This window comes from Pseudorca crassidens, chromosome 13, assembly GCF_039906515.1.
Source record: "Pseudorca crassidens isolate mPseCra1 chromosome 13, mPseCra1.hap1, whole genome shotgun sequence".
Classification (NCBI taxonomy): domain Eukaryota; kingdom Metazoa; phylum Chordata; class Mammalia; order Artiodactyla; family Delphinidae; genus Pseudorca; species Pseudorca crassidens.
Genome location: NC_090308.1, coordinates 20123400 through 20151195, shown reverse-complemented (window position 1 = coordinate 20151195; position 27796 = coordinate 20123400). Strand labels below are relative to the sequence as shown.

The 27796-nt window shown below is 35.6% G+C and overlaps 1 protein-coding gene across 10 annotated transcripts in view; it reads left to right on the top strand.

Moving 5' to 3' along the window:
- Window positions 1–27796, top strand: part of UTRN (utrophin) — a 492142-nt gene that overhangs the window by 261358 nt on the left and 202988 nt on the right. The window contains exon 1 of one of the 10 annotated variants that reach the window (XM_067701865.1): window positions 610–1173. The exons of the other annotated variants lie outside the window; for them this stretch is intronic. Within the exon in view, the coding sequence (XP_067557966.1) occupies window positions 1030–1173 (144 nt within the window). The 5' untranslated portion in view covers window positions 610–1029. Of the gene's footprint in view, window positions 1–609; window positions 1174–27796 lie in introns of those variants that run through there. 10 annotated transcript variants of the gene reach the window in all.

Below are 27796 nucleotides of genomic sequence, written 5' to 3'. Positions count from 1 at the left end.
AATTCTGTACTGCGTTTTTCTATCTATATGATATATATCTATATATCTATATCTATCTCCCTCTCTCTCGCGCTCGCTCGCTCTCTCTCTCTCTCTCTCTATATATATATATGTATGTATACTGTCTTATATTTCTTACTCATAAAAGTAAAACAGCTTTATGGCAAATAAAATGAGATGAAGATTCTGTCTAAGGGGAAATGTGATAATTTGGAATGTTAGTAGTCAATTACAGACTTTGTTGATTTTTTTTAACCTTACTGTTTAATTAGAGGAGTCTTAACCTAACATTGGAAATTTGATTTCTGATGGCTTTCCTCCTAAGCAAGCATCTGAGAGCTTGTAGATGACTCTGCTTTTAGGGTATCTTAGGTAAAGCCACATGCCCCCTGCAGGTATTTTTTGTTTTGTTTTACATGATCTTGTTCTGAGACCTGTGTGGAGGTGATTTATTAGCACTCAGCATCTGGGCTGATATTAGAGTCCAGTACCCTTCTGTTCTGCTCAAGATTTGTAATGGGCTCTATTCACTCATCCCACAGAACACAGCCAGAGCTGCATTTAGTCGGGGAGCGAACGCATCCCTCTTTAGAGAGAGTGAATGCCACTCGATCGCTTAATATAAGCCCGCTACAAGGCATGCATCTTGGTGATGTGTTGAATCTCTGCTCCCAGGGGATGTCTGCTTTGTATCTGCAGCTTTAATGTTTCACTTAATATCCTTTTTGGCTACTGAGCACACTCCTCGCCCGCAGCAGGCAGCATTTTGGCTGCCCAACAACTTGCTTCATTGTCTGGCCGTGCCGGGCTGAGCAAGTACTGGCTGTGAGCATCTACTGGGGGCTTTCTGGGTGGCGTTTGTGTATGTTTTTTAAATTGAGAAGAAGTTGAAGGAATACCAGCCTTCATTTGCCTAGCACCTAAGTCCCCTGTATTTTTCAAATGCTTTCCTGGAAACGAGCATGCTCAGAGAACTGGCAAATCATTGTCCAGTGACCGGGAGGAAATGATCATTGCTCTTCATTTATAATGCAAATTGTGAGGTGTCTGCAGAAGTGTGGTAAACTTAAAATGATGGCTGTGGTGAGAACGTCTCTGCAGAAAGTTGTGGTTTTGTTACATCGTTTACAAAGGATGGCAGTTTCTTCTCCTCGATATCAGAAGCTCTGTAAGGTAACTGAGTGATTGAAAATGAGGATCTCTGCTGTCAGACAATTCTACTGCTTCTCAGGATCTAAAATCTAATCTTTCAGGGTTCTTATCAGGGAAAGATTCCTTTTCTTAGTGACTGACTGTGAAAGCCATTAAAGTGAATTGCTTAATTAAATTTTGTTTAAGAATCAGGAACAAGTACTATTTTAGTGCATATTTTATTTTGCAATTGACAAAATCTTGTTTTTTTGAGAAGGGCTAGTGAACTGTTTAGAGAAAATACAGCAAAACTACATTCATTAAGACCTGTTACCTCTGAGATACTTATGGTCTTAATAGTAAATGGCAAATTAATCTTAAGTAAATGTCAGTAAATTTTTAAAAAGTTTAAAATAATCTTTGAGTAGGTTACTTAAAAACTGTTCCTCTCTCTATAGTTAATTGTTTATCAATTTTAAAAAAATAAAACACATTTTAGGAACTACTGGACTTCATCTTATGGTAAAATATTTATTCCCCATATTCTTGAATCTTCATATACTATAGTTAAACGTGAAGAACTGAATTTTATTTTGACAGGTGGATTAAGTACACTTTCAGAAGGCAACTTGTTTGACAGTTTCAAATTTCAAATACTACGTCATCCTAAACATAAAACATTGAATGAGCTCCTATATTTTTTTAAAAAGTTAGCTATTATATTTTTGATCATTGTTTTGTTTTATTTAAACTAGGTTCATACTAGCTCATTACTTTGTCAGAAATTGGAGTGATTTAAGAAAGGAAGGGAGGAATTATAACCGGAATGCTAAAGCAATTTATCCAGCACTGCAGTACAATATTCTTCCTTTATTTCATGTTCTTAGTGCCATTCGCAAGAATGTATCTTGTTGCCCTATTAGCTGCCCAAACTCATTTGTAATTGTAACAACTGTCTCTAGGACAATGTTATTTTTCTGATGTTATAAAATAGGACATGTCTGAGCACCTAGATCCTGCTTATTATATGGTAGTGGATTAGAGGGGAAAAGCAGAATTTTATTAACTCTATGATATATTCTTATTTCTAACAGTTTGGTCAATTAAATGTATTTCTGTCTGGAATCTTTTTTTTCTGAAAAGTTTTAGGAGACAGATTAAGGTAGTGAGCATTCTTTGCAGAGATACTTAGAAGTGTTTTCATTTGCATAAGAAGTTAATTAAAACTTAATACAACTTAATTTATTCATTTGTAAGAATTCATAAATTATTTATTTTAATATGCTGTGTTTTGGTGCACTTCAGAGAATAAATTTATTCTGGTAAAATGTTTATGTAGTTCATGAACAAGCAGTTTTGAAAATAGAGAAGAAAAGCTCATTCACTAATGCATGTTATTTTATCCTTTTAATCTACAGGTATGAATATTGTTTTATTAGCTGGATCATTTTTCTGATCCATTTGTATGCATACTTTCACAAAATTAGGTATTTTCCTCAAGTCATGTGACCAAGGTATTAAGATAGTTTAAGGTGAAAAGTGGAAGTTCAAATACTGGAGAAGGTTGCTTAATTAGTTTCATAATCATACCCCAAATTAGCACAAGTTAAGTTAATGAAGTCATTGGATAAGTTAATTCCCAACAGAAATACTCTTTGGGCAGACATCTTGAGATTTATAATTTTCTACAGAAACCATTAAATTTAAATGTTTGGAATTAAGTGTTACTTTTTTTTCTTAGAATATTAAAATTTGTATTATTCTCAGTGAAGATGTTATCTTTCACATTTCTTTTCTCAAAAGCAAGATTTACAACTATACAGATAACGAAATGAGAGATCTACAATTCCAGTACTTTCCAGCAGGTGTCAATATAAGGCAGTGATACATGAAATTTGGCTCAAGAACCAGAAATTTAAAATAGGAAGTGGCAAAATTACTATGAAATAAATATATTTTATTTGATTGGTTATATTTTGAAAACTGATCTTAATTACTGAACTATATTAGGTCATATAACATGAATAAAAGTTTTAGTTGCAGAATTGCATATTAATTAACAGTTGCCATCTCAAATACTGACATGGGTAAAGTATACCAACTGAAAGTATTTAACTGTATTTTAATTATCAGTAGTCTATGTGTAATACTTAAAAGTTTAGATAAGTTTGCTATTCATTTACTTTAAGACACTATAAATTCTTTTCCCCTTAAATTTTAAATGCTATCATGACTATCTCTTCCTATACCTTCTACATTCTCTAAATTTAGTTTCTTAGAAAGGAAATGCTAAGGTTCAGTGTTTCTTCATAAAAAGGTAGAGGCAGTCTATTGTAAATACATTTACAGACTGAAATGAATGGGGGAAAGTGTTAGGAGACATGAGTATTTTAAATTCATATTTGTGTTTTGAAATCCAGTGTCTGTTAATATTTTATCCCCTTTTTTATTCCTCTTATAGGATCTCTACTTTTACATATTATATGGAAATTCAGTCTTTCATCAGACTTTTTCCTCTGTGATACCTTATCTTTCTTTGCTTATGTTCATGCATCTTTCGTCTATAGGAAAATAGCTTATGTATGACACATTTGGAAATTTGTGTTGAATATTCTCATTTTGTGTTTTTTTCCTGTACGTTTTGAAGATTAGGGAGGAATGAAAAGAGACACTTGGAATTTATAGCTCTTGGAGTTAAAATATCCTTTTCCCCTTCTCTTAAGCTATTTACACTTTCACTTGTATTTTTTACATTTAAAACTATTTCTTCCTGGTCATACATCCCATAAAATTTGACAGGGTACTGAAACATAAGTCCTGCTTACTTGAAGATATAATTAGCAGCATTGAAATTGCCCTGATGACCTAAAATCACCTTATGTTGGATGCTAATTTTTCCAGATATGGTGTTGATTGCTTAGTTCCTTTAAAATATTCTATAAAAATAATTTTTCTTCTAGAGCACAGTAAAAGCAAAGGTGAATGTAAATGATTAAAAAATAAAGTTGACTTTTAATTTGTTTTCACTGTTATCTGATTATTTTGGGATATTTCATCACTAAATCTTTGCAGTAAAAGCTGAATAAATTTGTTTTATAAGTACCATTCTTTTCCTTAGTGCCAATTTTCATAAAATATTTATTAATTGAGGATGTGGTAAAAGCAGCTTTTTGTAGAGTAGATTGAGATATGAGCCATGATAGAAAAATAAGAAAAATATAAAACTAGTGTTATAAATTGAATTCCTCATTATTTAAGCATTTAAAAATTTTTGATTTAAGTAATATAACTTCTATTTGCCTGCATATATATATATATATATACATAACTCACTTTAGCTTACATGGTTTTGATCACCTCCAAACCTTTTGATCAAGTAGTCCTATCAGTAAAAATACTTTAAATATATGTGTGTGTGTGTGTGTGTATATATATATATATATATAATATATATTCATATAAAAATTATACGTATATGCCATGGTAAGATTCCACGTTAAATATTAGTAAAGTGTAATTTTGTTCTTATTTTCTGCTGTTCTCTTCTTGCACCCTAGTTGGTAGTCTTTTTCTCTCTATGTGGTATATACACACATTTTGGTGCTACTGATTCATCCGTACAGTGAAACTCTGACTATTCTTAACCTAGTCTTCTGGAGCACTCAGGCTTTCAGAGCAGTGCTGATCTCAAAGTCATCCCCGAAAAACCATGTCTCCTGTGGTATCAGCAGCTGCCTCTGAGCACTCTGTGAACAGAGACCAGAAGATTCTACCTAGCAATCTGATTGATGGGTGATGTCTACAAAAGTCTTGCTGTGTGTGTGTGTGTGTGTGTGTGTGTGTGTTCGTGTTCGCATGTAGACAACAGAGAGCTATGTGGAGGCTTATGGTGCCGAAAAGCAAAGGTATATGATGACAAAGGCAAATCATCTCTGAACAGATTTTCAGATTCACTGAAGAAGTATGTTTACATACCACTTTTCATCTACGTGTGGGGGTCCCCTTTATTTAGAGGTAGTTAAGGATGATTATGTGTTTTTAAAGAAGACACAGAGTGGAATGGTGTTCTTCAAATGATTTATACCCCATATAGTTAAATTTTATGCTTCCTCCCTGCCTTTCCCTCCCTTTTTTTTTTCTTGGAAAATTCTGCATTCCTTGAATAATTCAATCCTCGAGTGTTCTAGGGCAATGGAACTTTACTTTGTCATGTTCTGAGTATTGAGATATATATATTTGAAGGTCAACTCTCAGATTCCCTCAGTTTCTTTCCGTACTCAAATCACACACATTTTGTTTGAACCATAGGAAAGGTCAGAGGTCTCTCGCCTGGAGGTAGAACTCCAGTTGATCACATGAGCACTGTCTCTTCTCGGTTGTGTGAGAAACACGGTTTGGTTAGTTCAAAACATTTGTGAAGCCTGAGGTATTTAGGGAAAAAAGTGCCAAATGTGGAAGGATTTGCCTACATCTCATCCACCTCCATCGATGTCCTGGGTATGTTGCCTCAGCGCTGTATGGACACCTGGGCAGATTACTTCCCTTACTTTCGCTCTGTTTCTGTGCTTTTTCAACGGGTTGAGATTACAGCTGAAAGTGAGGCAGGTCAAGAGAGACAGTACCTACATCCCTACTTGTCATCAGATGTTTTCCTGTGGCTTCCAAAAGCAGCACCACTCTTTACATGACTCCCTGATCTCTGTTTTGCCACAGCTCCCCAAGTCAATGTGTATCTTAAAATTATTTTTTAAAAGTTATCAAATTAACATTTTGTTAATCAGAAAACTTACGCTATCAATGACTTTTAGCTAAAAGCAGTATCATCAGATATGATATAATGGTTTTCCAATTAACTAAAAAAAATTGAAACCATTCTACAGGATTGCATTTTAAATAGCTATTTTTTTCTTTTTCTTTTTCTTTTTTTTTTTTTTTGCGGTACACGGGCCTCTCACTGTTGTGGCCTCTCCCGTTGCAGAGCACAGGCTCTGGACGCGCAGGCTCAGCGGCCATGGCTTATGGGCCCAGCCGCTCCACGGCATGTGGGATCTTCCCAGACCAGGGCACGAACCCGTGTCCCCTGCATCAGCAGGCAGACTCTCAACCACTGCACCACCAGGGAAGCTCCCATAGTAGGGGACTTTAACACCCCACTTTCACCAATGGACAGATCATCCAAAATGAAAATAAATAAGGAAACACAAGCTTTAAATGATACATTAAACAAGATGGACTTAATTGATATTTATAGGACATTCCATCCAAGAACAACAGAATACACATTTTTCTCAAGTGCTGATGGAACATTCTCCAGGATAGATCATATCTTGGGTCACAAATCAAGCCTTGGTAAATTTAAGAAAATTGAAATCATATCAACTATCTTTTCCAACCACAATGCTATGAGACTAGATATCAATTACAGGAGAAGGTCTGTAAAAAATACAAACACGTGGAGGCTAAACAATACACTACTTAATTAGCAAGTGCTCACTGAAGAAATCAAAGAGGAAATCAAAAAATACCTAGAAACAAATGGCAATGGAGACATGACGACCCAAAACCACTGGGATGCAGCAAAAGCAGTTCTAAGAGGGAAGTTTATAGCAATACAATCCTACCTTAAGAAACAGGAAACATCTCAAATAAACATCCTGACCTTGCACCTAAAGCAATTAGAGAAAGAAAAACAAAAAACCCCAAAGTTAGCAGAAGCAAAGAAATTATAAAGATCAGATCAGAAATAAATGAAAAAGAAATGAAGGAAATGATAGTAAAGATCAATAAAACTAAAATCCGGTTCTTGAGAAGATAAACAAAATTGATAAACCATTAGCCAGACTCATCAAGAAAAAAAGGGAGAAGACTCAAATCAATAAAATTAGAAATGAAAAAGGAGAAGTAACAACTGACACTGCAGAAATACAAAGGATCATGATAGATTACTACAAACAACTCTATGCCAATAAAATGGACAACCTGGAAGAAATGGACAAATTCTTAGAAATGCACAACCTGCCGAGACTGAACCAGGAAGAAATAGAAAATATGAACAGAGCAATCACAAGCACTGAAATTGAAACTGTGATTAAAAATCTTCCAACAAACAAAAGCCCAGGACCAGATGGCTTCACAGGTGAATTCTATGAAACAGAGAAGAGCTAACACCTATCCTTCTGAAACTCTTCCAAAATATAGCAGAGGGAGGAACACTCGCAAACTCATTCTATGAGGCCACCATCACCCTGATACCAAAAGCAGACAAAGATGTCACAAAGAAAGAAAACTACAGGCCAATATCACTGATGAAAATAGATGCAAAAATCCTCAACAAAATACTAGCAAACAGAATCCAACAGCACATTAAAAGGATCATACACCATGATCAAGTGGGTTTTATTCCAGCAATGCAAGGATTCTTCAATATACGCAAATCAATCAACATGATACACCATATTAACAAATTGAAGGAGAAAAACCATATGATCATCTCAATAGATGCAGAGAAAGCTTTTGACAAAATTCAACACCCATTTATGATAAAAACCCTGCAGAAAGTAGGCATAGAGGGAACTTTCCTCGACATAATAACATAATAATATATGACAAACCCACAGCCAACATCATCCTCAATGGTGAAAAACTGAAAGCATTTCCACTAAGATCAGGAACAAAACAAGGTTGCCCACTCTTACCACTGTTATTCAACATAGTTTTGCAAATTTTAGCTACAGCAATCAGAGAAGAAAAAGAAATAAAAGGAATCCAAATCGGAAAAGAAGAAGTAAATCTGTCACTGTTTGCAGATGACATGATACTCTACATAGAGAATCCTAAAGATGCTGCCAGAAAACTACTAGAGCTAATCAATGAATTTGGTAACGTAGCAGGATACAAAATTCATGCACAGAAATCTCTGGAATTCCTATACACTAATGAAGAAAAATGTGAAAGTGAAATTAAGAAAACACTCCCATTTACCACTGCAACAAAAAGAATAAAATATCTAGGAATAAACCTACCTAAGGAGACAAAAGACCTGTATGCAGAAAATTATAAGACACTGAAGAAAGAAATTAAAGATGATACAAATAGATGGAGAGATATACCAAGATCTTGGATTGGAAAAATCAACATTGTGAAAATGACTCTACTACCCAAAGCAATCTACAGGTTCAATGCAATCCTTATCAAATTACCACTGGCATTTTTCACAGAACTAGAACAAAAAATTTTACAATTTGTATGGAAACACAAAAGACCCCGAATAGCCAGAGCAATCTTGAGAACGAAAAATGGAGCTGGAGGAATCAGGCTCCCTGACTTCAGACTATACTACAAAGCTACAGTAATCAAGGCAGTATGGTACTGGCACAAAAACAGAAATATAGATCAATGGAACAGGATAGAAAGCCCAGAGATAAACCCACGCACATATGGTCACCTTATCTTTGATAAGGGAGGCAAGAATATACAGTGGAGAAAAGACAGCCTCTTCAATAAGTGGTGCTGGGAAAACTGGACAGGTACATGTAAAAGTATGAAATTAGAACACTCCCTAACACCATACACAAAAATAAACTCAAAATGTATTAAAGACCTAAATGTAAGGCCAGACACTATCAGACTCTTAGAAGAAAACATAGGCAGAACATTCTATGACATAAATCACAGCAAGATCCTTTTTGACCCACCTTCTAGAGAAATGGAAATAAAAACAACTGGGACCTAATGAAACTTAAAAGCTTTTGCACAGCAAAGGTAACCATAAACAAGACCAAAAGACAACCCTCAGAATGGGAGAAAACATTTGCTAATGAAGCAACTGACAAAGGATTAATCTCCAAGATTTACAAGCAGCTCATGCAGCTCAATAACAAATAAACAAACAACCCAATCCAAAAATGGGCAGAAGACCTAAATAGACATTTCTCCAAAGAAGATATACAGATTGCCAATGAACACATGAAAGGATGCTCAACATCATTAATCATTAGAGAAATGCAAATCAAAACTACAATGAGATATCACCTCACACCAGTCAGAATGGCCATCATCAAAAAATCTGGAAACAATAAATGCTGGAGAGGGTGTGGAGAAAAGGAAACACTCTTGCACTGTTGGTGGGAATGTAAATTGATACAGCCACTATGGAGAACAGTATGGAGGTTCCTTGAAAAACTACAAATAGAACTACCAAATGACCCAGCAATCCCACTACTGGGCATATACCCTGAGAAAACCATAATTCAAAAAGAGTCAAGTACCAAAATGTTCATTGCAGCTCTATTTACAATAGTCAGGACATGGAAGCAACCTAAGTGTCCATCATCGGATGAATGGATAAAGAAGATGTGGCACATATATACAATGGAATATTACTCACTCATAAAAAGAAACGAAATTGAGATATTTGTAGTGAGGTGGATGAACCTAGAGTCTGTCATACAGGGTGAAGTAAGTCAGAAAGAGAAAAACAAATACCGTATGCTAACACATATATATGGAATCTAAGAAAAAAAAAAAGGTCATGAAGAACCTAGGAGTAAGACGGGAATAAAGACACAGACCTACTAGAGAATGGACTTAAGGATGTGGGGAGGAGGAAGGGTAAGCTGTGACAAAGTGAGAGAGTGGCGTGGACATATATACACTACCAAACGTAGAATAGATAGCTAGTGGGAAGCAGCCGCATAGCACAGGGAGATCAGCTCGGTGCTTTGTGACCACCTAGAGGGGTGGGATAGGGAGGGTGGGAGGGAGGGAGATGCAAGAGGGAAGAGATATGGGAACATATGTATATGTGTAACTGATTCGCTTTGCTATAGAGCAGAAACTAACACACCATTGTAAAGCAATTTTACTCCAATTAAGATGTTAAAAAAATTGTATTTAGAAATAGTGTTATATTACCTCACTTGTAGAGAAGTTTATCTTTCACTCTTCCTCCTTATTTTAACTGAAAAATGTTTTAAGTAATGTTTACTACTGCGTTATTTCTTAATGAAAGAATCTGATGATTGTTTTTCACTTTCATTTTTGTACTTTTCTGCATTACATAAAATCTTGGTAACATGTAAAAAAAAAAAAAAGCTTCCGTTAGTCTCAACTCAGGTGGCAGAATGTTGAATACCAACCACCACGTATCTTTCTGCACTGCAGGGTCGTTTCATTCTTCTTCCTTTCTAGGGCACCAAGCCAGCTTCCATATTAAGATACATTCTCTGCCAACAAAATCATACAATTTCCAAACAACTTAGATTCATATTGGAGCTACATGAAAGGGACCATGTCTTCTGAGCAGGCCTAGTGGCCCCTGAGGCAGTAGTTATCTAGTCATAAGAAATATTCTGAAATTTCTATTTAATCCAGAATTAGGACAGCCATAATTTTTATAATCTACACATTATCTCAGATCCTGATGGACACAGGGAAGATTTGGGGAGGCTTGAGGAAGATCTTTCTTGAATTTCAATAATTAAACTTTCTGATGATTCTCAGATGATTTTTGCCTAATCTCTGTTTTGAGAGTGAGGTTTTGATAGGTACTGAATAACTTGAAGTAATGACTGTAATGACTGAGTGCTATTTTGCATTAATATTTGAAGCAAATCCTGGGTTGCTTCATTACATAGCCTGTCATTGTGGGAGAAACGTGGTGCGGTGGTAAACAAAGGGCAACATTTGCTCTTTTTGAAGTAATTGTTTCTAATGGAAGCCTAATGACCTATTATGCTTATTTATAAAAGCTGAGCAGCAAATCTTAATAGGAAGCTGTTGAAAGATTGGAGAAATTATAATGTAAACCAAAATCTCAGGAAGTCTCATGTGGTTGAGGATCAACACTTTATGACAATTAAATAGTTCAATAATTTACTTGTGCCAAATGTCACCCTCGCTTTAAATTTGGAGTGATTTCTAGAAGTGCATCCTTAGGACTGAGCGTTGGGGTAGAGGGCTGCTTCTGACCAGTTGTCTTGCACCTTTTAGGGGTTTTAAGGGTTCTCTGAATTTCATATGCAGATTGAATAAGCCAGTGAGAGAAGTTTTCTTGTGGGTATTGAAATGATAAAGCCTTGTAACCAATGGTGACAGTGGATATTTTCAAGTTGAGTGCCCTCATTTTTTAAAGGTGAGAAGACAGGCTTAGAGAGGTTAAGTGATTTGTCTTAGGACCTGTTAATAGTGGTGATGGTTGAATTGTTTTGATAAGGGTATATTCTATTTTTGGATTTTATGGGCCTATATTATAAAAGTATATTTTATAGGTTCTTGAGATGGACTGACAGCAAATGAATCAAGTAGCTGGTATGAATGATTTACCTGAAGATGATTCCCAATAAATAAATAAATAAAAATATATCTCTTTAGGTAAAACACTTATGGTAACATCTAACCAGTTATTAAATCTGGTAGTCAGTATATGAGTGTTTATTTTACTTACTGTTCTTTCAACTATCATCTGTGCTTTAATATATCATGATAAAATGTTTCAAAAGCAGCAGCAGCTCTACTATGATAATGGTTGAAAAGATTACTTGAAGCTCTGCAGACTTAACTGTTGAGCTTTTAAAAAAATCAATTGCTCTTTGTGCATTTTTCACATTTTGTTAACTTAAGACTGTGACAAATACAAAATAGCTTAAAAGTGTCTTGATTTACCTGATGATAAATATTTGCTCTGTAGCTTTTCATTCTTTTAGCTCATTTCAATTTGAATGAAAGGCATTTTAAAACTCATTTTTCCTTTTACAAAAGCTGCACATGCCTACTGCAAAAGTTTGTGACTTCACAAGGCGGGAAATATGTAGTCTTGATACCCTCATTTTTTACAGTTTACTAATTCCTGTAGAGATTAGAAAGAAAATTGTCCTCTATGAAAGCATTCATTCTTTAAAATTCAGTCTAATAGGAGAGTTTGGTTTGCACCCCTACTTAACAAGATTTTCCAAATCCTATTTGGAACTGGTAACTTTTGTTGAAATGAATGGGGCCTTTTCATTTTGGGTGTTGACATAATGTCTTTGACTTTCACATTTGTCGAGGTTGGTAGAAGTTTATGAAGACGAAATTCTTAATTTCTTAATCCTGCTCGGGAAAGACGCATAAACTTTTATCACAAAAGCGATTTACTCCTAACAGGTTATTACAAAGACCATTCATATTTGCATCTTTTTGTTTTAATTTTCGCCTTTCTTCTGAGTTGCTGTTTAAAGGTGCTGCTTTATAATTTGACTTAATCACACGTGGTGTGGTTCTTTCAGGACACACGCTATTATCTTTAAGCGTTTTGTCTTTGATACGTCAATATACATAACACTTTTCCCATTGCCAGATAACTGAAGTTTCTCATCTGGTGAAAGAATGATAGAAATTGTAATATTTGAAACCTAGAGTTGCTCCTTATTTACTGAAAATTGTGTGGAACACATTTTATACTGTGTTGTAAGTCTGAATTGGAATGGCATATTCTGAGACTAAATGGAAGAGTTGGGAGATTTCAAAATGTATTTATTTATTTATAACATGTTTGTGCTCTTAATTGCTCTTGATTAACCTCCCTGCTCTTTAAATTAAATCAAAATTAACAAATATTTATTGCAATCTGGGAGAAACCTCATTTGAGGCTCAAAGCACTGTGTAAAACAGTAGAATGTTTCCTTTAATAAAAGCCAAGAATTGAAGACTGGGAAGCCACCACCCCATTTCCTGATATATACCTATGCAGGACAAGTGTGTATCAGGAAATGGGGTGGTAGGCTAGGGCTGGAAGGAATTGAGGAAGGGGACTCATTTAAATATTTCTCCATGTTATATTATCTTTTGGGAGATTAAATAAAGAATTAAGATATAGTTGACCCTCATTACCCACGGGTTCTGTATCCATGTAGCCAAAGCTCAAAAATCTTTGAAAAGAGAAATTCCAGAAATTTCCAGAAAGCAAAACTTGAATTTGTGGTGCACGCAGCAACTATTGACATAGTACTTAGAGTGTATTTACAAGTATTTACGTAGCATTTACATGGTATTAGATATTATAAGTAATCTAGAGATGATTTGAAGTATGCGGGACGATGGGAGAATGTGCATAGGTTATATGCAAATACTATGCTATTTTATATAAGGGACTTGAGCATCCATGGATTTTGCTATCTCAGATGGTCCTGGAACCAATCACCCGCCCGGTACTGAGCAATGATTTTACTTCTGAAACAGTGAGGGATAGTGGAGGGAACCCTGGAGGGGGAGTGAGGGAGTTATCTTTCTGTACATAAAAGCTGTATTGAATGAAATGGGTATGTCACTTACCTTGCTGAGCCTTGGTTTTTCATCTTGAAGTTGATATAAAAATTGTTTTTTAGAAAAAGCTGTGAATTATACTGTTGTCAAAGATAGTAATGATAGTCAGCTTTTAAACATGCATATGCACGTATAGCAAACCACCTTTAATTTTGTTTGGCAAATTGAAGAAGATTTCATTAGTTTTAAAGATAGCATTTATATTTTTACTGCTGGATATATTAAAAAGAAAGTGCTCTTCTTGTAAAATGCAGAAAGAAAGGAGGAAGAAAATAAAACTTACCAGTTAATTCAGCTGCTCAGGAGGGAATGTTATTAACATCTTCCTCTATTTCATTTTACTTTTCTTTTCTTTGTATAAATGTATTTGTATAAAGCATATTTATACAAATTTGGAATCATAATTATATCATGGCTTTTGCCTTTTTGAATATTGATTTTTCCTTTCATAATAGTATTTTATAAGCATTTTTATATTTCTTTATATTGAAAAATCATGATTTTTTTTATGGTAGTGTTAGATATTCCATTGTACTATGTGAACTGGACAAATGACTTTTTTCTAATTTTGACCTTACAATGCTGCAATGGATTCTTTCTGTATAAACCTTTGACTGTAATGGATTGTGATTTTTTTGTTAGGATGAGTTCACATAAGTGGCTCTGCTGGATCAAAAGCTGTACACTGTCAGGTGGCTGTCCCCAAATATACTCCTATAGTGTATGAGAATATTGGTTTCATCATACTGTTGTTAGCCAAGACTTTTATAATTTTTAAATATTTGCCAATTTGATAAATAGTTTTACACTGCAATCACTGATTACTTGTAACAATTTTTCCTTATATTTATTGGCCCTTTGTCTATGACAAAATTTCAATTTCCTTTGAGCTGTTTTACAACTGTTTGATATTTCCACACTTGGTCAACATCTATTTGATGTTACAGAATTCAAGTTTCTTAGGAAGCAGTTCCATCATTGAAGTTATGAAGTAAATAGTTTCCTAAGTATTTGAGGGCAAAATAGCAAATCTCAGTTCCTACAGTAAAAGGTTCTGACATCTTATGAAAAAAATCAGATATTCCAGTGATTTCTAAAAGATGTGGATTCACAGATATATCTGTTAGTCCTCAAAATAAAAGTAGAAGTTGTGAGCATAGTGGTAGCATTATTTAAACAATTAATATTTTCTTGGGAATTCACATATATATATATATATTTTTTTTTTTTTTTTTTGGCGGTACGCAGGCCTCTCACCACTGTGGCCTCTCCCATTGTGGAGCACAGGCTCCGGACGCGCAGGCCCAGCGGCCATGGCTCACGGGCCCAGCCACTCCGCGGCATGTGGGATCTTCCCGGACCGGGGCATGAACCCGTGTCCCCTGCATCGGCAGGCGGACTCTCAACCACTGCGCCACCAGGGAAGCCCCACATATATTTTTAATTAATTCTAAAAGGGTCTAGTCCACTCCTGACACAGGAGTAGTGTATCAATATTCATATTCTCCTAAGATTTAAATAAATAACATGTTTGAATTAAATGATTTTAGATATAGTTGAAATGTAAGACCTTCCAGAATATGAATTATGTCTACCCCTGCATCTTTATCTCTAGTTCTGTTTCCATATAATTCCAGAGCCTTTGATTTTTGATCACACTGTTTTGTCACTTTCAAGCTGTATGAACTCTGTTTCCACATCTATGTGGTAGTTGTGGTAATTCATATCTCTGAGAGTTGTCCATGAGACAGACTCTGCATGGCAAGGACCTACATAACACACAAATGTAGCACCTCTCCCAAAAATGTTGTAGCTGTACCTCCCCTAATGGTCTTCAGAAAGGCCAAACGGGATTATGAGAGAAGAAAAGACTGGGAAGTAGGTGTAACTTCTACCTAATTATGAATGATCTAGTCTTAAGAAATCAATGACCTGATTTTAAGATTTAAATAATTAAAAATTGAATGTTATTTTAACACTTCATAAAATTATAGGCTGATGTACAGGTATAATTGACATAACATTAATAAGGTATTGTTAACTTTAGTCACTGTGCTGTACCGTAGATCCTGGAATTTATTCCTCTTGTAACTGAAAGCTTATACCCTCTGACCAACATCTCCCCATACCCGTACTCCTTAGCCCCTGGCAACCACCACTGTGCTTTCTGTTTCTAAGAGCTCAGTATTTTTAGATTCCACAGATAAGTGAGATCATACTGTATTACAAGTGACTTCTTATTATTCCACTAAAGATAGGTTCTTTATAAGGACCCGTCCTTCTTCCATCATCTGTCTCCTTAGTATAAGGGATAGGACATTTTGTAATTGTTGCTTGATTCTAAATATTGCAGTTTGGTAGGATGTTTGAAGTATTTAAAAAATGAAAACTGGGGAATTCCCTGGAGATCCAGTGGTTAGGACTCCGTGCTTTCACTGCTGAGGGCCCAGGTTCAGTCGCTGCTCCAGAAACTAAGATCCCACAAGCCGCGCAGTGCAGCAAAAAAAAAAAAAAAAAAAGTCTGCCAATATTTGATCTGAGCCTAGTCTCTTATAGCGTTTATGGAAGGATACACTCATCATTGTCTATCCTTGGCTCCCCTACAGCTCTGTTGCTATTGAGTAAAATTCTACTGCCCTGAAAAAGTTTTTCCAGGTTCCCAGTGAACACAAGATCTCTCTCTGGCACTAGCTTGATATTACCTCTTGGGTCTTAGACTTGATTGTATTGCCTTTGTACCACCTCACAGGACCTACTCAATTCATCACTTATTTCTGACAGTTATATTCAAAACAGCAAGGTACAAAATTTGTAACAAAAATAGATTTTTCTATGTGTCAAAATTCTGTATCACATCTGTCAAAGGTTTGCTATATAATGAAAATCACAGCCTTGATATCCAGCATTGACACATAACAGATGTTCAAAAGCATTTGATGAAATGAATTAGGATAGAATATCAGTTGCTAGGCAGGGCATTAATAATAGAACTTCCCCTGCAATTTCATTGTTAAACTTCAATTCCAGATCTGTTCCCACTCTTCTTTCATTATGACTGAATAACTTTTGCCTTAGCATAACTTCGGCAAGAGATGACCTGTCAATTACTTGTAGAAAGTTACTTAGAAATGAATATTCTGTTTATTGTGTCACGTCTACTTTAAAAGGCTATAGGCCCATGTTTCTTGCAACTAATCTCAGAATTCTTTAACTTTAGTGTGTGCACCATTTTTTTTTAACCTTCATCTTCTATATCTGACAACTGAACTTAATACTAGGTATGAAGTAATAAATTTTTATTTTCAGATTTCATTAGTATAAATGGAGGTAAAGTAAGTTTTCTGATATCTAGGATATTTAGAAATTAATCAGAAGAAATTATTTTGAGGATTTCAGACAGCTTTCTGTTCTCCTTTTGGATCTCCCTTTTCTTTGTAAATGTTTACCTTTGTGAGTTGCTAAAAGGAATAATTTTCAAGTTGTATACCTGTTTTAATAGTATTTAAGTTCACACTGCAGTGACTCTTTCTTGGAAAGTTAACATGGAATATATTCTGTGACTTTTCTCCATGTCTTAACATTTTATTTTGAGGGTATTTGTTTATTAGAACCTAACGGAAATAAATTCTGATTGTACCCCATCAAGCTGAAATGTGACAATGGTCAGAGATCATAGATGAACTTCATTTTATTCAGTACTATTTATAAAACAGTGTTTAACATTGGGGAATAAAATAAGTGATCTCTTTGTTATTTTGGTATGGTGACATCATCCTACACAAAACACAATTTCAAATCATATGCAGTTTATACATGCACAGATGTAGTTGCTAATACAAACCAAAAGAGAGAGAGAGAGAGAGCGCGCGCGCAAGAGCTAGATGGTGGCTAGGGCATATAATAATTAGCATTTGCAGTAACAACATCTGTTGCTGGCAATATTGGCAGCATTGGAGGAGAAAGCAATCATTTAAAATTAGCTAATGCTCAATTTAAGTGCCATGCAATGTAGTGACATTTTCAATATTTTTACTAGTTTTCTATTTTCTCATTTCAGTAAATATGTGTTTTTGAGTTTGTATGAATACCTTGTATTATATTTAAAGTAGTCTTCAGACCTTCTCTCCAAATTGATCTGGTGCTAAAGCTTGTATATCCAGTGGGTCAAACTAGCATCGATCCAAATTGTCATAAACATACGTTATCCAGCATCCTTGAATTCGACCTCTGTGTGTTTGATCCTACTCGATTTAGATCCCCTCCCAGTTAGAAATCCCCCCCGCAAACCTGCAACACACAATTTCCCCCAAATCTTATTCTCTTACCTTGATACTTCATCCTTCAGTTCCTTCCTATTTGAGGTTTAAGTGTCAATATAAACTTTAAAAATTTAGTGGAGCTGATTAAGTCAATCAGATTAATTTGACACGTATCCCATTGACTCCCAACCTGTGAATTTTGACTGGTAGAGGGATGTGTTGCCCACCAAGCCTCAGGTGAGCCCCTTAAGGAAGCAGAAAGTGAGGGGCTTCTGCTGCAGCACATGGTGTCCTTGATCTCCTTGTACAGTCTTTGCTGAATACTTGTTTGCTGGTTTGGGAGTATGGCAAAGTGAAAAAAGAAAAGTAATCTATGCTCTCTTTAAAGGTGAAACTCATCAGTGAATCAACATTTGAATCATATACTAAGATACAAAACAAATTTGGAGTCTACGTAATTGCTTATGAGCATTAATAAGCAGAAGAACACCCAGAAGTTATGTTTCTGGAAATATTTTGATGTACTGAAGTGTTTCCCATGTATTGATATATCTTGTTAGGCCTGTGTTTAACAAACTATCTGTTAAACCCTGTTCTGGAAGATATTAAAATGTCTACCATGAACGTGCTTTCTGTGGTCCAATTACTTTGGAAAATTCTGCAAATTATGTCTTCCTTTGGTGCCATGCAATGCACATTATATATTCAAGGCAATGAAAAGTCCTGTAGTAAAGAACATATTTTATTTTGTTCATCTCAGTGTTTTTCAAACATTTTTTCCCCCCTTGAGCCAGTTCTTATCATGGAAACCAGTTTAGGAAATACTGTTTCAGTCATTCCAAAGTTTCACTGCCATTCATGTTTGTTGAAGGTTGCAGAAAGGGCTTCTAGGTAAAGACTGGTTGTCTGACTTATAACAGGCTTTCTGGCTGTTTGTGATTCTGATAACATTTTTATGGCTGGATTGGCTCCTGGATTTTATCCATACACTTAGAGATGAATACTCAATATCAAAATTCACAAGAAGCAGCTGTATAAACCACAATGAATTTATTTATTTATATTGGAGGAAGTCTTTTCCAAGGACTGGTGCGCCCATGAACCTATATAAATGTAACGTAGAAGGTCAGAGCCTGGAAGAATTATTGGTAAGATTTAGATGAGGATAAAGGCTGATGAAATATCTTTCCCTGTAGGATGACCTTGTCTGGTCTTGCTCTGGACTTTCCCAGTTTTAGCACTGAAGTCCGTTTGCCCGATATACCTGTCAGTCCCTGACAAACAAGGATGATTTGTAGCCCAAAACACATTTGCAGTGGCTTCTTGTTTTCCCCACAGTTCATTTTTCTCTTCTCTCACAAGTTGTGATGGTTAATTTTATGTGTCAACTTGGCTAGGCCATAGTGCCCAGATATTTGGTCAAACGTTATTCTATATGTTTCTATGAAGTATTCTTTTTAAAATGAGATTACCATTTAACAGTAGACTTTTAGTAAAGCAGATTACCTTCCATAATGTGGATGGGCCTCATTTAATCAGTTGAAGGCCAGCAGACTGCTTTCAGACTTGAACAGCAACACTTCCCTGGGTTCCAGCCTGATGGCTTACCCTGTGGATTTTTTAATTTATTTTTTATTTTATTTTTTTTGCGGTACGCGGGCCTCTCACTGTTGCAGCCTCCCCCATTGCAGACCACAGGCTCCAGACGCGCAAGCCCAGCGGCCATGGCTCGCGGGTCCAGCCTCTCCGCGGCATGGGGGATCCTCCCAGACCGGGGCACGAACCCGCGTCCCCCGCATTGGCAGGCGGACTCCCAACCACTGCGCCACCAGGGAAGCCCTACCCTGTGGATTTTTGACTTGCTAAGCCTCTCAATCATCTCTCTCTCTCGATGTGTGTATATATATTTCTATTTTTTCTGGAGAACCTTGTTAAGGATTTGTTACATTACCAGATTTTGTTCTTCTGCTCTGTGCTTTTCTATGTTGTCCACCATTTTTTTCTTGAGACGTTTTGTTTTCTTAGACATATTAGTAAACTTGATTAAGCTACCCTCACTTCCACCAGACCCAAGGACAAGAACTCACTTTCTTCTTATTACGGTACCAATTTAATTAATTTTACTTTGAGGGCAGTTTTCCTGGGAACAATCTCTTTTGTCACAAATGTGTACCAGTTTTTTAATACTGAAAGTCCACAACAGTGAAAGTAACCAGATTTTGCCTACAGAGAAGGATTTGTGATGTTTAATTGTTATCCGTCATGATACTCAATAATGTTGTTATAGACTCTAGCTTTAGGAGACATCCTACAAGGTCAGGATCTCACAAAGAAGGAAGACAGTAACTTTTAAAGTTTTATTTTGTTTTTTTTAAAACAATGTTCAGGGGGAATGATTCTGCAGCTCTGTTTGACATCCTGTCCTGGTGTTTAATCAGTTTTACTCTCAAATATTTTCTTTGTCAGAATCCAAGCCATCTTGTAATTGAACTCATTATTTTTTTGCTTAAAGATCTCTTTTTCTTTTGTAACTAATAAGCCCAAATATCCAAGCTATTTCAGTTCCGAAGGACATGAAGCTGAAAAGGGCAATTACATTGCATGCGGAAGACAACAGTCAAAGATAGCAGTGGTCTGCTGGAATTCCAAATCTTATTCAATCCCAATGAGATTCAGGTCAGCAAAGATTTAAGTAAATTCCTGCACTCTTTAAAAAAAAAATGAAGTGCAGAATTATGGGATAGTAGAAACTCATTCATTGTTGGTCATTTCATTTGAAATTGAAATGACCATAGAACATACTGTAATACAGAAGTTTTGAGAAAATATTTAACTTTTTCTATTTTGGCTTTATTGAGGGGAAATGAAGACGATGCTGCCTTTTCAGTGGAGCCTCATCCTTTTCTCTTCCCTCCCCACATCCAAGGAGAGGAATATTACTGTGTTTCTAAAGGTCAAAATTTGGGTTTCCTCGCCCTCTAGGAAAGACAGGTCGGTAAACAGACAGACATATACACGTTTTTTGAGGGAGAGAAGAACTTGAGAATGATGTTACTAGGGTGGCCCTTGACATGACTCTCTTTTGTGTTTCATAACAACACTGCAGGGCAATTAGGCTGGATTATTTGTAGGAAGAAAATAAAAATGGTTTTGAAAAGTTAATATTAGTAAACAGCCCTAATCTATTAAGGTGCCTCTGGGTTGATCCGCATGAGGGTGGCAGATGCATTTTTTCTTTCAATTATTTATTCATCCATTCCCAGACTCATTCACAAACCATCGATCAGGTACCTGCTATGGGCAGGCAACGTTTTGTGGCTGGGGATATGGCAATGGACAATTCAACCTGCCCTTCTGGTCCTCACATTCTAGTGGGGAAGTTAGGGCTGTGATGGGCAGGGGAGCTCCATTCATGAGTCCTGGGAGGACAGATCTTTCATTCTTGCGTTGTTCACCATTAGTTCATTCTGGTTAACCTCAGCTATGTTTGCAAAAAGAGCAACAACTGTTTTGGGAACTATCTTTGCCCTCCATATGGGCTACAGCCACATCAGTTTCCCATGTATTATGAATACTGAATAAAGGATGTAGGTTTGAAGAGAATTTTCATCAAAGTATCATTGGAACCTTACAAAATAATTCATAAGATGAGAGCTCCTTTAAAGTTGTGAGGGCAGTCTTGAATGTTTAGAAATGACATTTTCGTAGTCAAAATAGTACCAAGATTGACTTCCTTCTGCTTTATATACTATCATTTTCCCTAGTGGGCAGTAAATGGATTGAAAGGTCTCTATGGAAAGCATAGAGAGTAAATTTAAGCTAAAAAAAATAACAGAGTAACACCACCATTAGTGACACTTTTGAAATGTTTAAAGAATAAATGAGGATAACATATTTTCCACAGTTAAACATAGCTATGTTTTTTCGCCTAAACGTTGTATATGTTGATATGATAGTGCGTTTGAGTTTGTGGGTTACTTATGAGCTTTGGGGTCCTTGATGGAGCATAAGAGGCAGAAAACTGAGAAAGGAACTTTAAAAAATTGTGCTAAGATTTAACTATATTTTGTAAAATATAAAATATATATACATACATACATATTAAAATGTATGTATATACATACATATATATTTTTAAAAAATACTGTTTTCTATATTCTGACCACTGCTATTAAAAGCATCTGTCAGACTGTTACTAGCTTCTCCTGCCTTTCCCTCACCTTGTTACTGTAGGAAGGAATGGATGGATTCTCTTATTAGGAACCATAGCCTTTTTCTTTTTTTCCGAATTTTCAATAACTTCTTAGCACTAGACGTGCTCTCGGCAATCTGGTTTGTCCATCATTAATTTTTTAATGGAATAGAATATATATAATAGATTATGCAGTACAATGCTGGTGTTTAATACTTTCTGCCTGCTTCCAAAACGTGCTGTTTTCAAATGTGTCGAGTGAGATTCTTGGTGGTAAACAAGAACATAAATTCAAATGTTACCTTAAAACAAAAACAGTAAAGCACGGAGGAAAGATTCAGCAGATTCTAGGAAGAGCAGCTGAAGGAGAAGAATGAGTGAAAAAATACAAATTACGTAAGAAACATTATATTATTTTCTCAGATATATAATATGAATTCTCTGTCAGTTGCATATTCTGCAAGCAGAATGAACAAATGACTGACTAAAAGGAGCCTGGTCATCAGCTTCCTTTGACCTGTGGTGCTTCCGTTACCAGCAGCAGGTTAGTTAGTTAGTTACATTTAACTTGTAAAAGAAGTAGTTGAATGTTGTGCACAGTGGTGTGAAATGTGAGGAAGGATAAATTCCTTTCATACTTTGAGCTATGGATTCTGTATGAGGTTAGAAATATAACCTTTTGCTAAATTGTTTCCTTCCCGGTGACGAATTTACATGATAATTACAAGAGTTTAGAAGCAATTCTGATATTAAACAAAAATGACTTCTATCTTTCTATGTATGAGTCTCTAAGAAACCCTAAGTATTCCAAAGGCGTTCCAAATTAGAGCACTTCATTTCCTTTATCAGAAGCTTCACCTTGGGTAGTATACATAGGAGGTGCCTCTTTCCTGGTGTTCATTTACAGGGTGTTAAAATATTGATAGAGAATTGAAGATCAGAAAAAATGTACTACATTGTTTAAAATATTGTTACAAATCGATCATAGTGTTTTAGTGTATGAAAAACTTATGATTGTTCAGAAATACTTTTATCGACACAATGTCCCAAACTGGTATATCTATAGTTTCAGGGCAGAATCAGTATGTATATCATATAAAATTTCACACTTCTCAACGGCTCACTTCCAAAAGTCCTTTCCTTTATTATTGGTCTGTTATTCAGTTTCTGAAATGTATGGACCTAATCTTTTCATTCTGAGCCTTCATAAGTATTATTCTTTCTGACTATGTAGCGTATTCTCTTTAGGAGTCTCCTTCCGGTGTTGAATCAGATATTCCTTCCGGTGTTGAATCAGATATTACTTCTTCCTTCTGGTGTTGAATTCCTTCCGGTGTTGAATCAGATATTACTTCTGGAAAGCCCATCCGACTGCTTCCCCTTTCAGACACCTGGCCTAGGAGTTTCTCTGTACTCATGTGGTACCCTTTCCCACCTTGTTATCTTCATCCTGATTAGTTTCTGAATTTTTTAGCTCAAAATAAAACCCTGTAAATAATGCTTAATTGCTCATTTTTCACCTGTCTCATGCTCCATCCCTATCTGGTCCACATCAGGGAGCACATTTGTCTGTCTCCAAAGCATATTCTCAATCAGACCATTTCTCTCCATCTTCGCAGTTAATCAGTCAAAGCCACGCCATTTTAACTGGACGAATGTAGTGGCCATCTAAGTGTTCTTTCTGCTTCTGTCATACTCTCCTGCAGTAACATAAGCAGCCCCAGTGATCTTTTAGCAATATAAATCAAGTCATGTCAGGTCTCTGCTTAAAACACTAAAGGCTACCCATCACACTTGGAGTAAAATTCAAACCCTTTAACCTGCCCTACGAGGTCCTGCATGATCAGGCTTCCATTTGTCTTTCTGGCCTTATTATTTTTTTAAAAAAAATCACTCCTGTCCCCCTGGCCAACCCAATACATTTGAGCCACATTGACCTCTTTTCTTGCACACCAAACTCATTCCTACCACAAGACCTTTGCACCACTGTTCCCCTATCCTGCAACAGTTTTCATGGATCTCCATGTGGTAATTCCTCATTAGTAGCAGCATTTGGCCCTAAGGATATACACCATTTAATCCTGTGTTTCATTCAGTTATTCTGAAATAGATAAATAGTGGACCATACAGCATATCAAGGTGAAATCTTGAACCATTTAAGAAATTACTGACTCTGGACTATCACTTAAATAATTCTCACAGTTAACTATAATTAGCCTTGTTACTTAAGAACTACTTAATAAAGCGAGGCTTGTGGTTGGAATTTGAAGAGAATTTATTAGTTATCTTCAAATAATAAAAATGACTCACACAGATGAGAGGAAATAGCTGTTAGCAAATCTCTTTGGATTAAACCACAAGCCATAATAATTTGCAGGAGCAAGCCTTGTGATACTGATCACAATTGTGAATCAGTTGTATTTGTTTTTATTCAGTCATGGATCAGTGGTTGCTTTGGAACTTTGCATTTTCTCTAACAGATTTTTCTTTGATAGCCTTTTTATTTTTGGATTTGAAAAATTGAGGTGAATTTTACATAACATAAAATTGACCAAAGTGAACATCTTTGATAGACTTTAAACACTGCTTTTCTTCTATATTACTACAGTTACTTAGTATTTTCTAAAAAGACCCAGAATGTTTTTCCAGTGTTTGAAAAGAATTCTTTCGTCTCCCCAAATCATATACCCACTGGTTCATTGGATGGTCTCTCTGAAATCTGTGCCAGTTCTCTTGTGAATTGCGAGCCTTCATTTTTTGTGCCAGGTTGTGCTCCAGGCGCAGGTGGGCTGCAACACAGGCAACCTGCCATGGCACTCTACCACCTGGTGAAGAAATCTGTCAGGAGTATTAGAGGACTGTTTGTGACTTTTATTGACTATTCCTTTGCCTTTGAATCTGTGAGCAGAAATCCACTATTGAATAAAGCACCATGAATTCAGTTCAGACCCTGCATTATTGATTTTCAAGCAAAACTAGTGTCATAATATTGTTATGCTGTTGGTTACATTCAGGGTCAATAGAAATGATCTCTTGAGAAATCAGAGGGCAGTTTTCATTGATATTAGGAGCGTGTTCTTGTCTTCCATCTGTCTACACATTTTAAGTTCTTAATGATTTAATACCAGTTTTGGATGAGTTAGATTCACTACAACCTTACTCTGGTGAATAGAAAGAGAAGCATTCTCTAGAATGCAGATAACGTGTTTAGTAACAGGAACTAAGAATATTTTAAATCACCCATTGATTCAGCTATCTAATCCTTTCCATCAGGTCATTATTCTAAAACCATCATTGTGTTCTCATTTGATATTCCCTGAATTTAAAATAGTATGATTGGAAGTCTGAAAAAGCAAGTTGCATCAATATGGTACCCAGACTTGTATTTGGCAACTAATTCCTTCTAACAGCATCAGGAGAGCACATGTTTTAAAGCTAGACCTGCTGAAGTTATGTTTATGAAGGCTAAGGCTGTGAGTGTTGAGTAATATTTGCTTTGAACATACTCCAGTTTAAAGTCACTGTGACCATTCTCTGGGGATGAACTGTAGGAGTTGATTGCCCTTGGGTTTGCATTAGAGTGATCTTAGCCCCCTGCATTTCTTCAGGTCATCTTAGGAGAGTTGAGTTGGACTTCTCTTTAGAAATGTGTTCTTTTTATTTGGCTCCTTATAAATGTCCATCAGCCCTGCTCTACATGGCCAGATTGTTGAAGCATAATAACTTTGCATTTAATAAGCTACATAGATAGAGTTACTATTCTACTGGGAAGTATACTTGCAGGGAGCATAATCTCAAATTTATTGCCACCCACTCAGTATCATTCAGCACTTGCCTGAGAATTTAGGAAGGATTACCTGAAATATGCTGTCCAGTCATTCCTCCAGATCATCAAAATCTATCCCCAGATTTAGCAGGCCTTTGGGAAGTCCCTTACTTTGTATTGTGTTGGTTCTCTAAAAGCTTGCTTTGATTAAGTTGCACCTTGGTGTTTTAAAAAGAGAATACATGTGAGTGTTAATGCACTTACGTTGTAATTCAGAAGATGGATTTTTTTGCAAACTAAATTAAAAGGTATAGCAACCATTCAGAGAAGTCATCTGTCACTATTTGAAAGTTATAATTAGGATAATAATTTTAATGTCACTGTCATATGTTGGAAAAGAAGTGTTGGGGCATAAATTTGAGCTCCTCCCCCCTTCTCTGTAATGTCACACTACTTCAAAATTTGAAAATATATTTGGTTAAATTTCTTTTTAATTTACACTTATTTTTTAATTCTTGATGCTCCTGGGCACAGTGTCTTCTTGAATATGATATTCCTTAATAAATATTTCTTCAATTTATATGAATACTCTGCCACAGGCAATCTTCTATTTGAAATTTGAATTTATACCTCAGTATAAATTAGGTAAGTACAAAATAGGAAGTTGATAACTTCATTTTAGTTACAGACTCAAAAATGTTAGAGTTGATTTTCAAAATGTATTTGCTTCAAATAATTTTAGTACTCAGTAGTTAACCATGAAATTTTAAAAAATGAAGTCCATTCCAATTTTATTTATCTGTCCAGCTATTCATTCATTTGTTTGACAAATATTTATTTGTGCTTACTATGTACCTGGCACTATGAAAACATTTGCTCACTTCTTTTTCTTTGTCATAATTAATTTTTGGAGGTTAAGATACTTTATGGTTACATGCTTTATTAGTTAGAGCTCTGCATGATGCTGTGTCACCAAACACAATAATAACAGCCAAAAACAGTCAGGATGCACCAAATATGTTTTATTTGTACTCAAAGATGTAATAGGACATATTTGGATGAAATGTTTAATAAGTTTCATGTTCCATCAGAATTTGTATTTTTTCAAGAAGAACTATTTGTAAGAGGAGAATTAAGTTGACCACATGTAATTCTTGATGAAATTAAACTATTTAGTCTTTTAAAACGGAACCATTTCATTGTGACACTTAGCAAATAGCCCATTATATTAGATATAATTGCTTTGTGCTCATAGTAAGTTTAAAATCATAAATGACCCCTCAAAGTTTTAGTAGCATATTATGAATTTGCTATCTGTGTGACTAAATGAGCACAGCAAATTCATATCAAATTGGTCAATACATGTTTTATTATTGTGCCCGTAGACTAGTTGGCTTTTAAGTTATTATTAATTTTTCAATCAGTAAGTAGAAGTATGACCACTATTTCATATTCATTAGTCAAGCACAACTGCTTTTTAAGCCATTAGGAATATTTGGCACTTAAGCAGTGCTTTCTAATTTAAATGATGCTGTTATCATTTGAGAACTCTGCCTATCAATTTGGCCAGTCTAGAAATGCAACCCATTATGGGATGAAGTAGAATAATTAGCTAATGAAGCAGAATACAGCTTTACAACCTCTTAAACCCGAATATGAAAGAAGTCTAGTTTACTCTTAAAACCTTTTGGTGTCTGCATGGAAGAAGGTGTTAATGTGCCTCGTGAAATTTTTCAAGAAGTACACGATGGTGAATACATTTGTTGTTCTACATGATTTATTTCTGGAGAGTTCCTTTAATCTGTGTGAAGTTGCCCTGGAATTTGGTTGAGTTTGTCAGTGTACCGAAAACATAAAGTATCCTACCTCTATGACTTGTAGCACATAATCAGGAGAAGACAAAGTTAGACTGACTCCATAGGAAAGAAGAGAATTTAAGTGACCTCTTAATATCTCTCCCAATTCTGAGCGTGTGATTTTTGTGAATTAATGTTTATATTACAATTGAGTTAGTAATAAGTATTTTAAAACCATGTGGGTGATTAAAGCCTAGACGACCCAGAAAGGGCACTTGGTGTCTTAAAACAAAAAAAAAAAAGTCTTGAACCCTGGAATATCTCACAATATGTATTGTTTAAGTGTGGACTT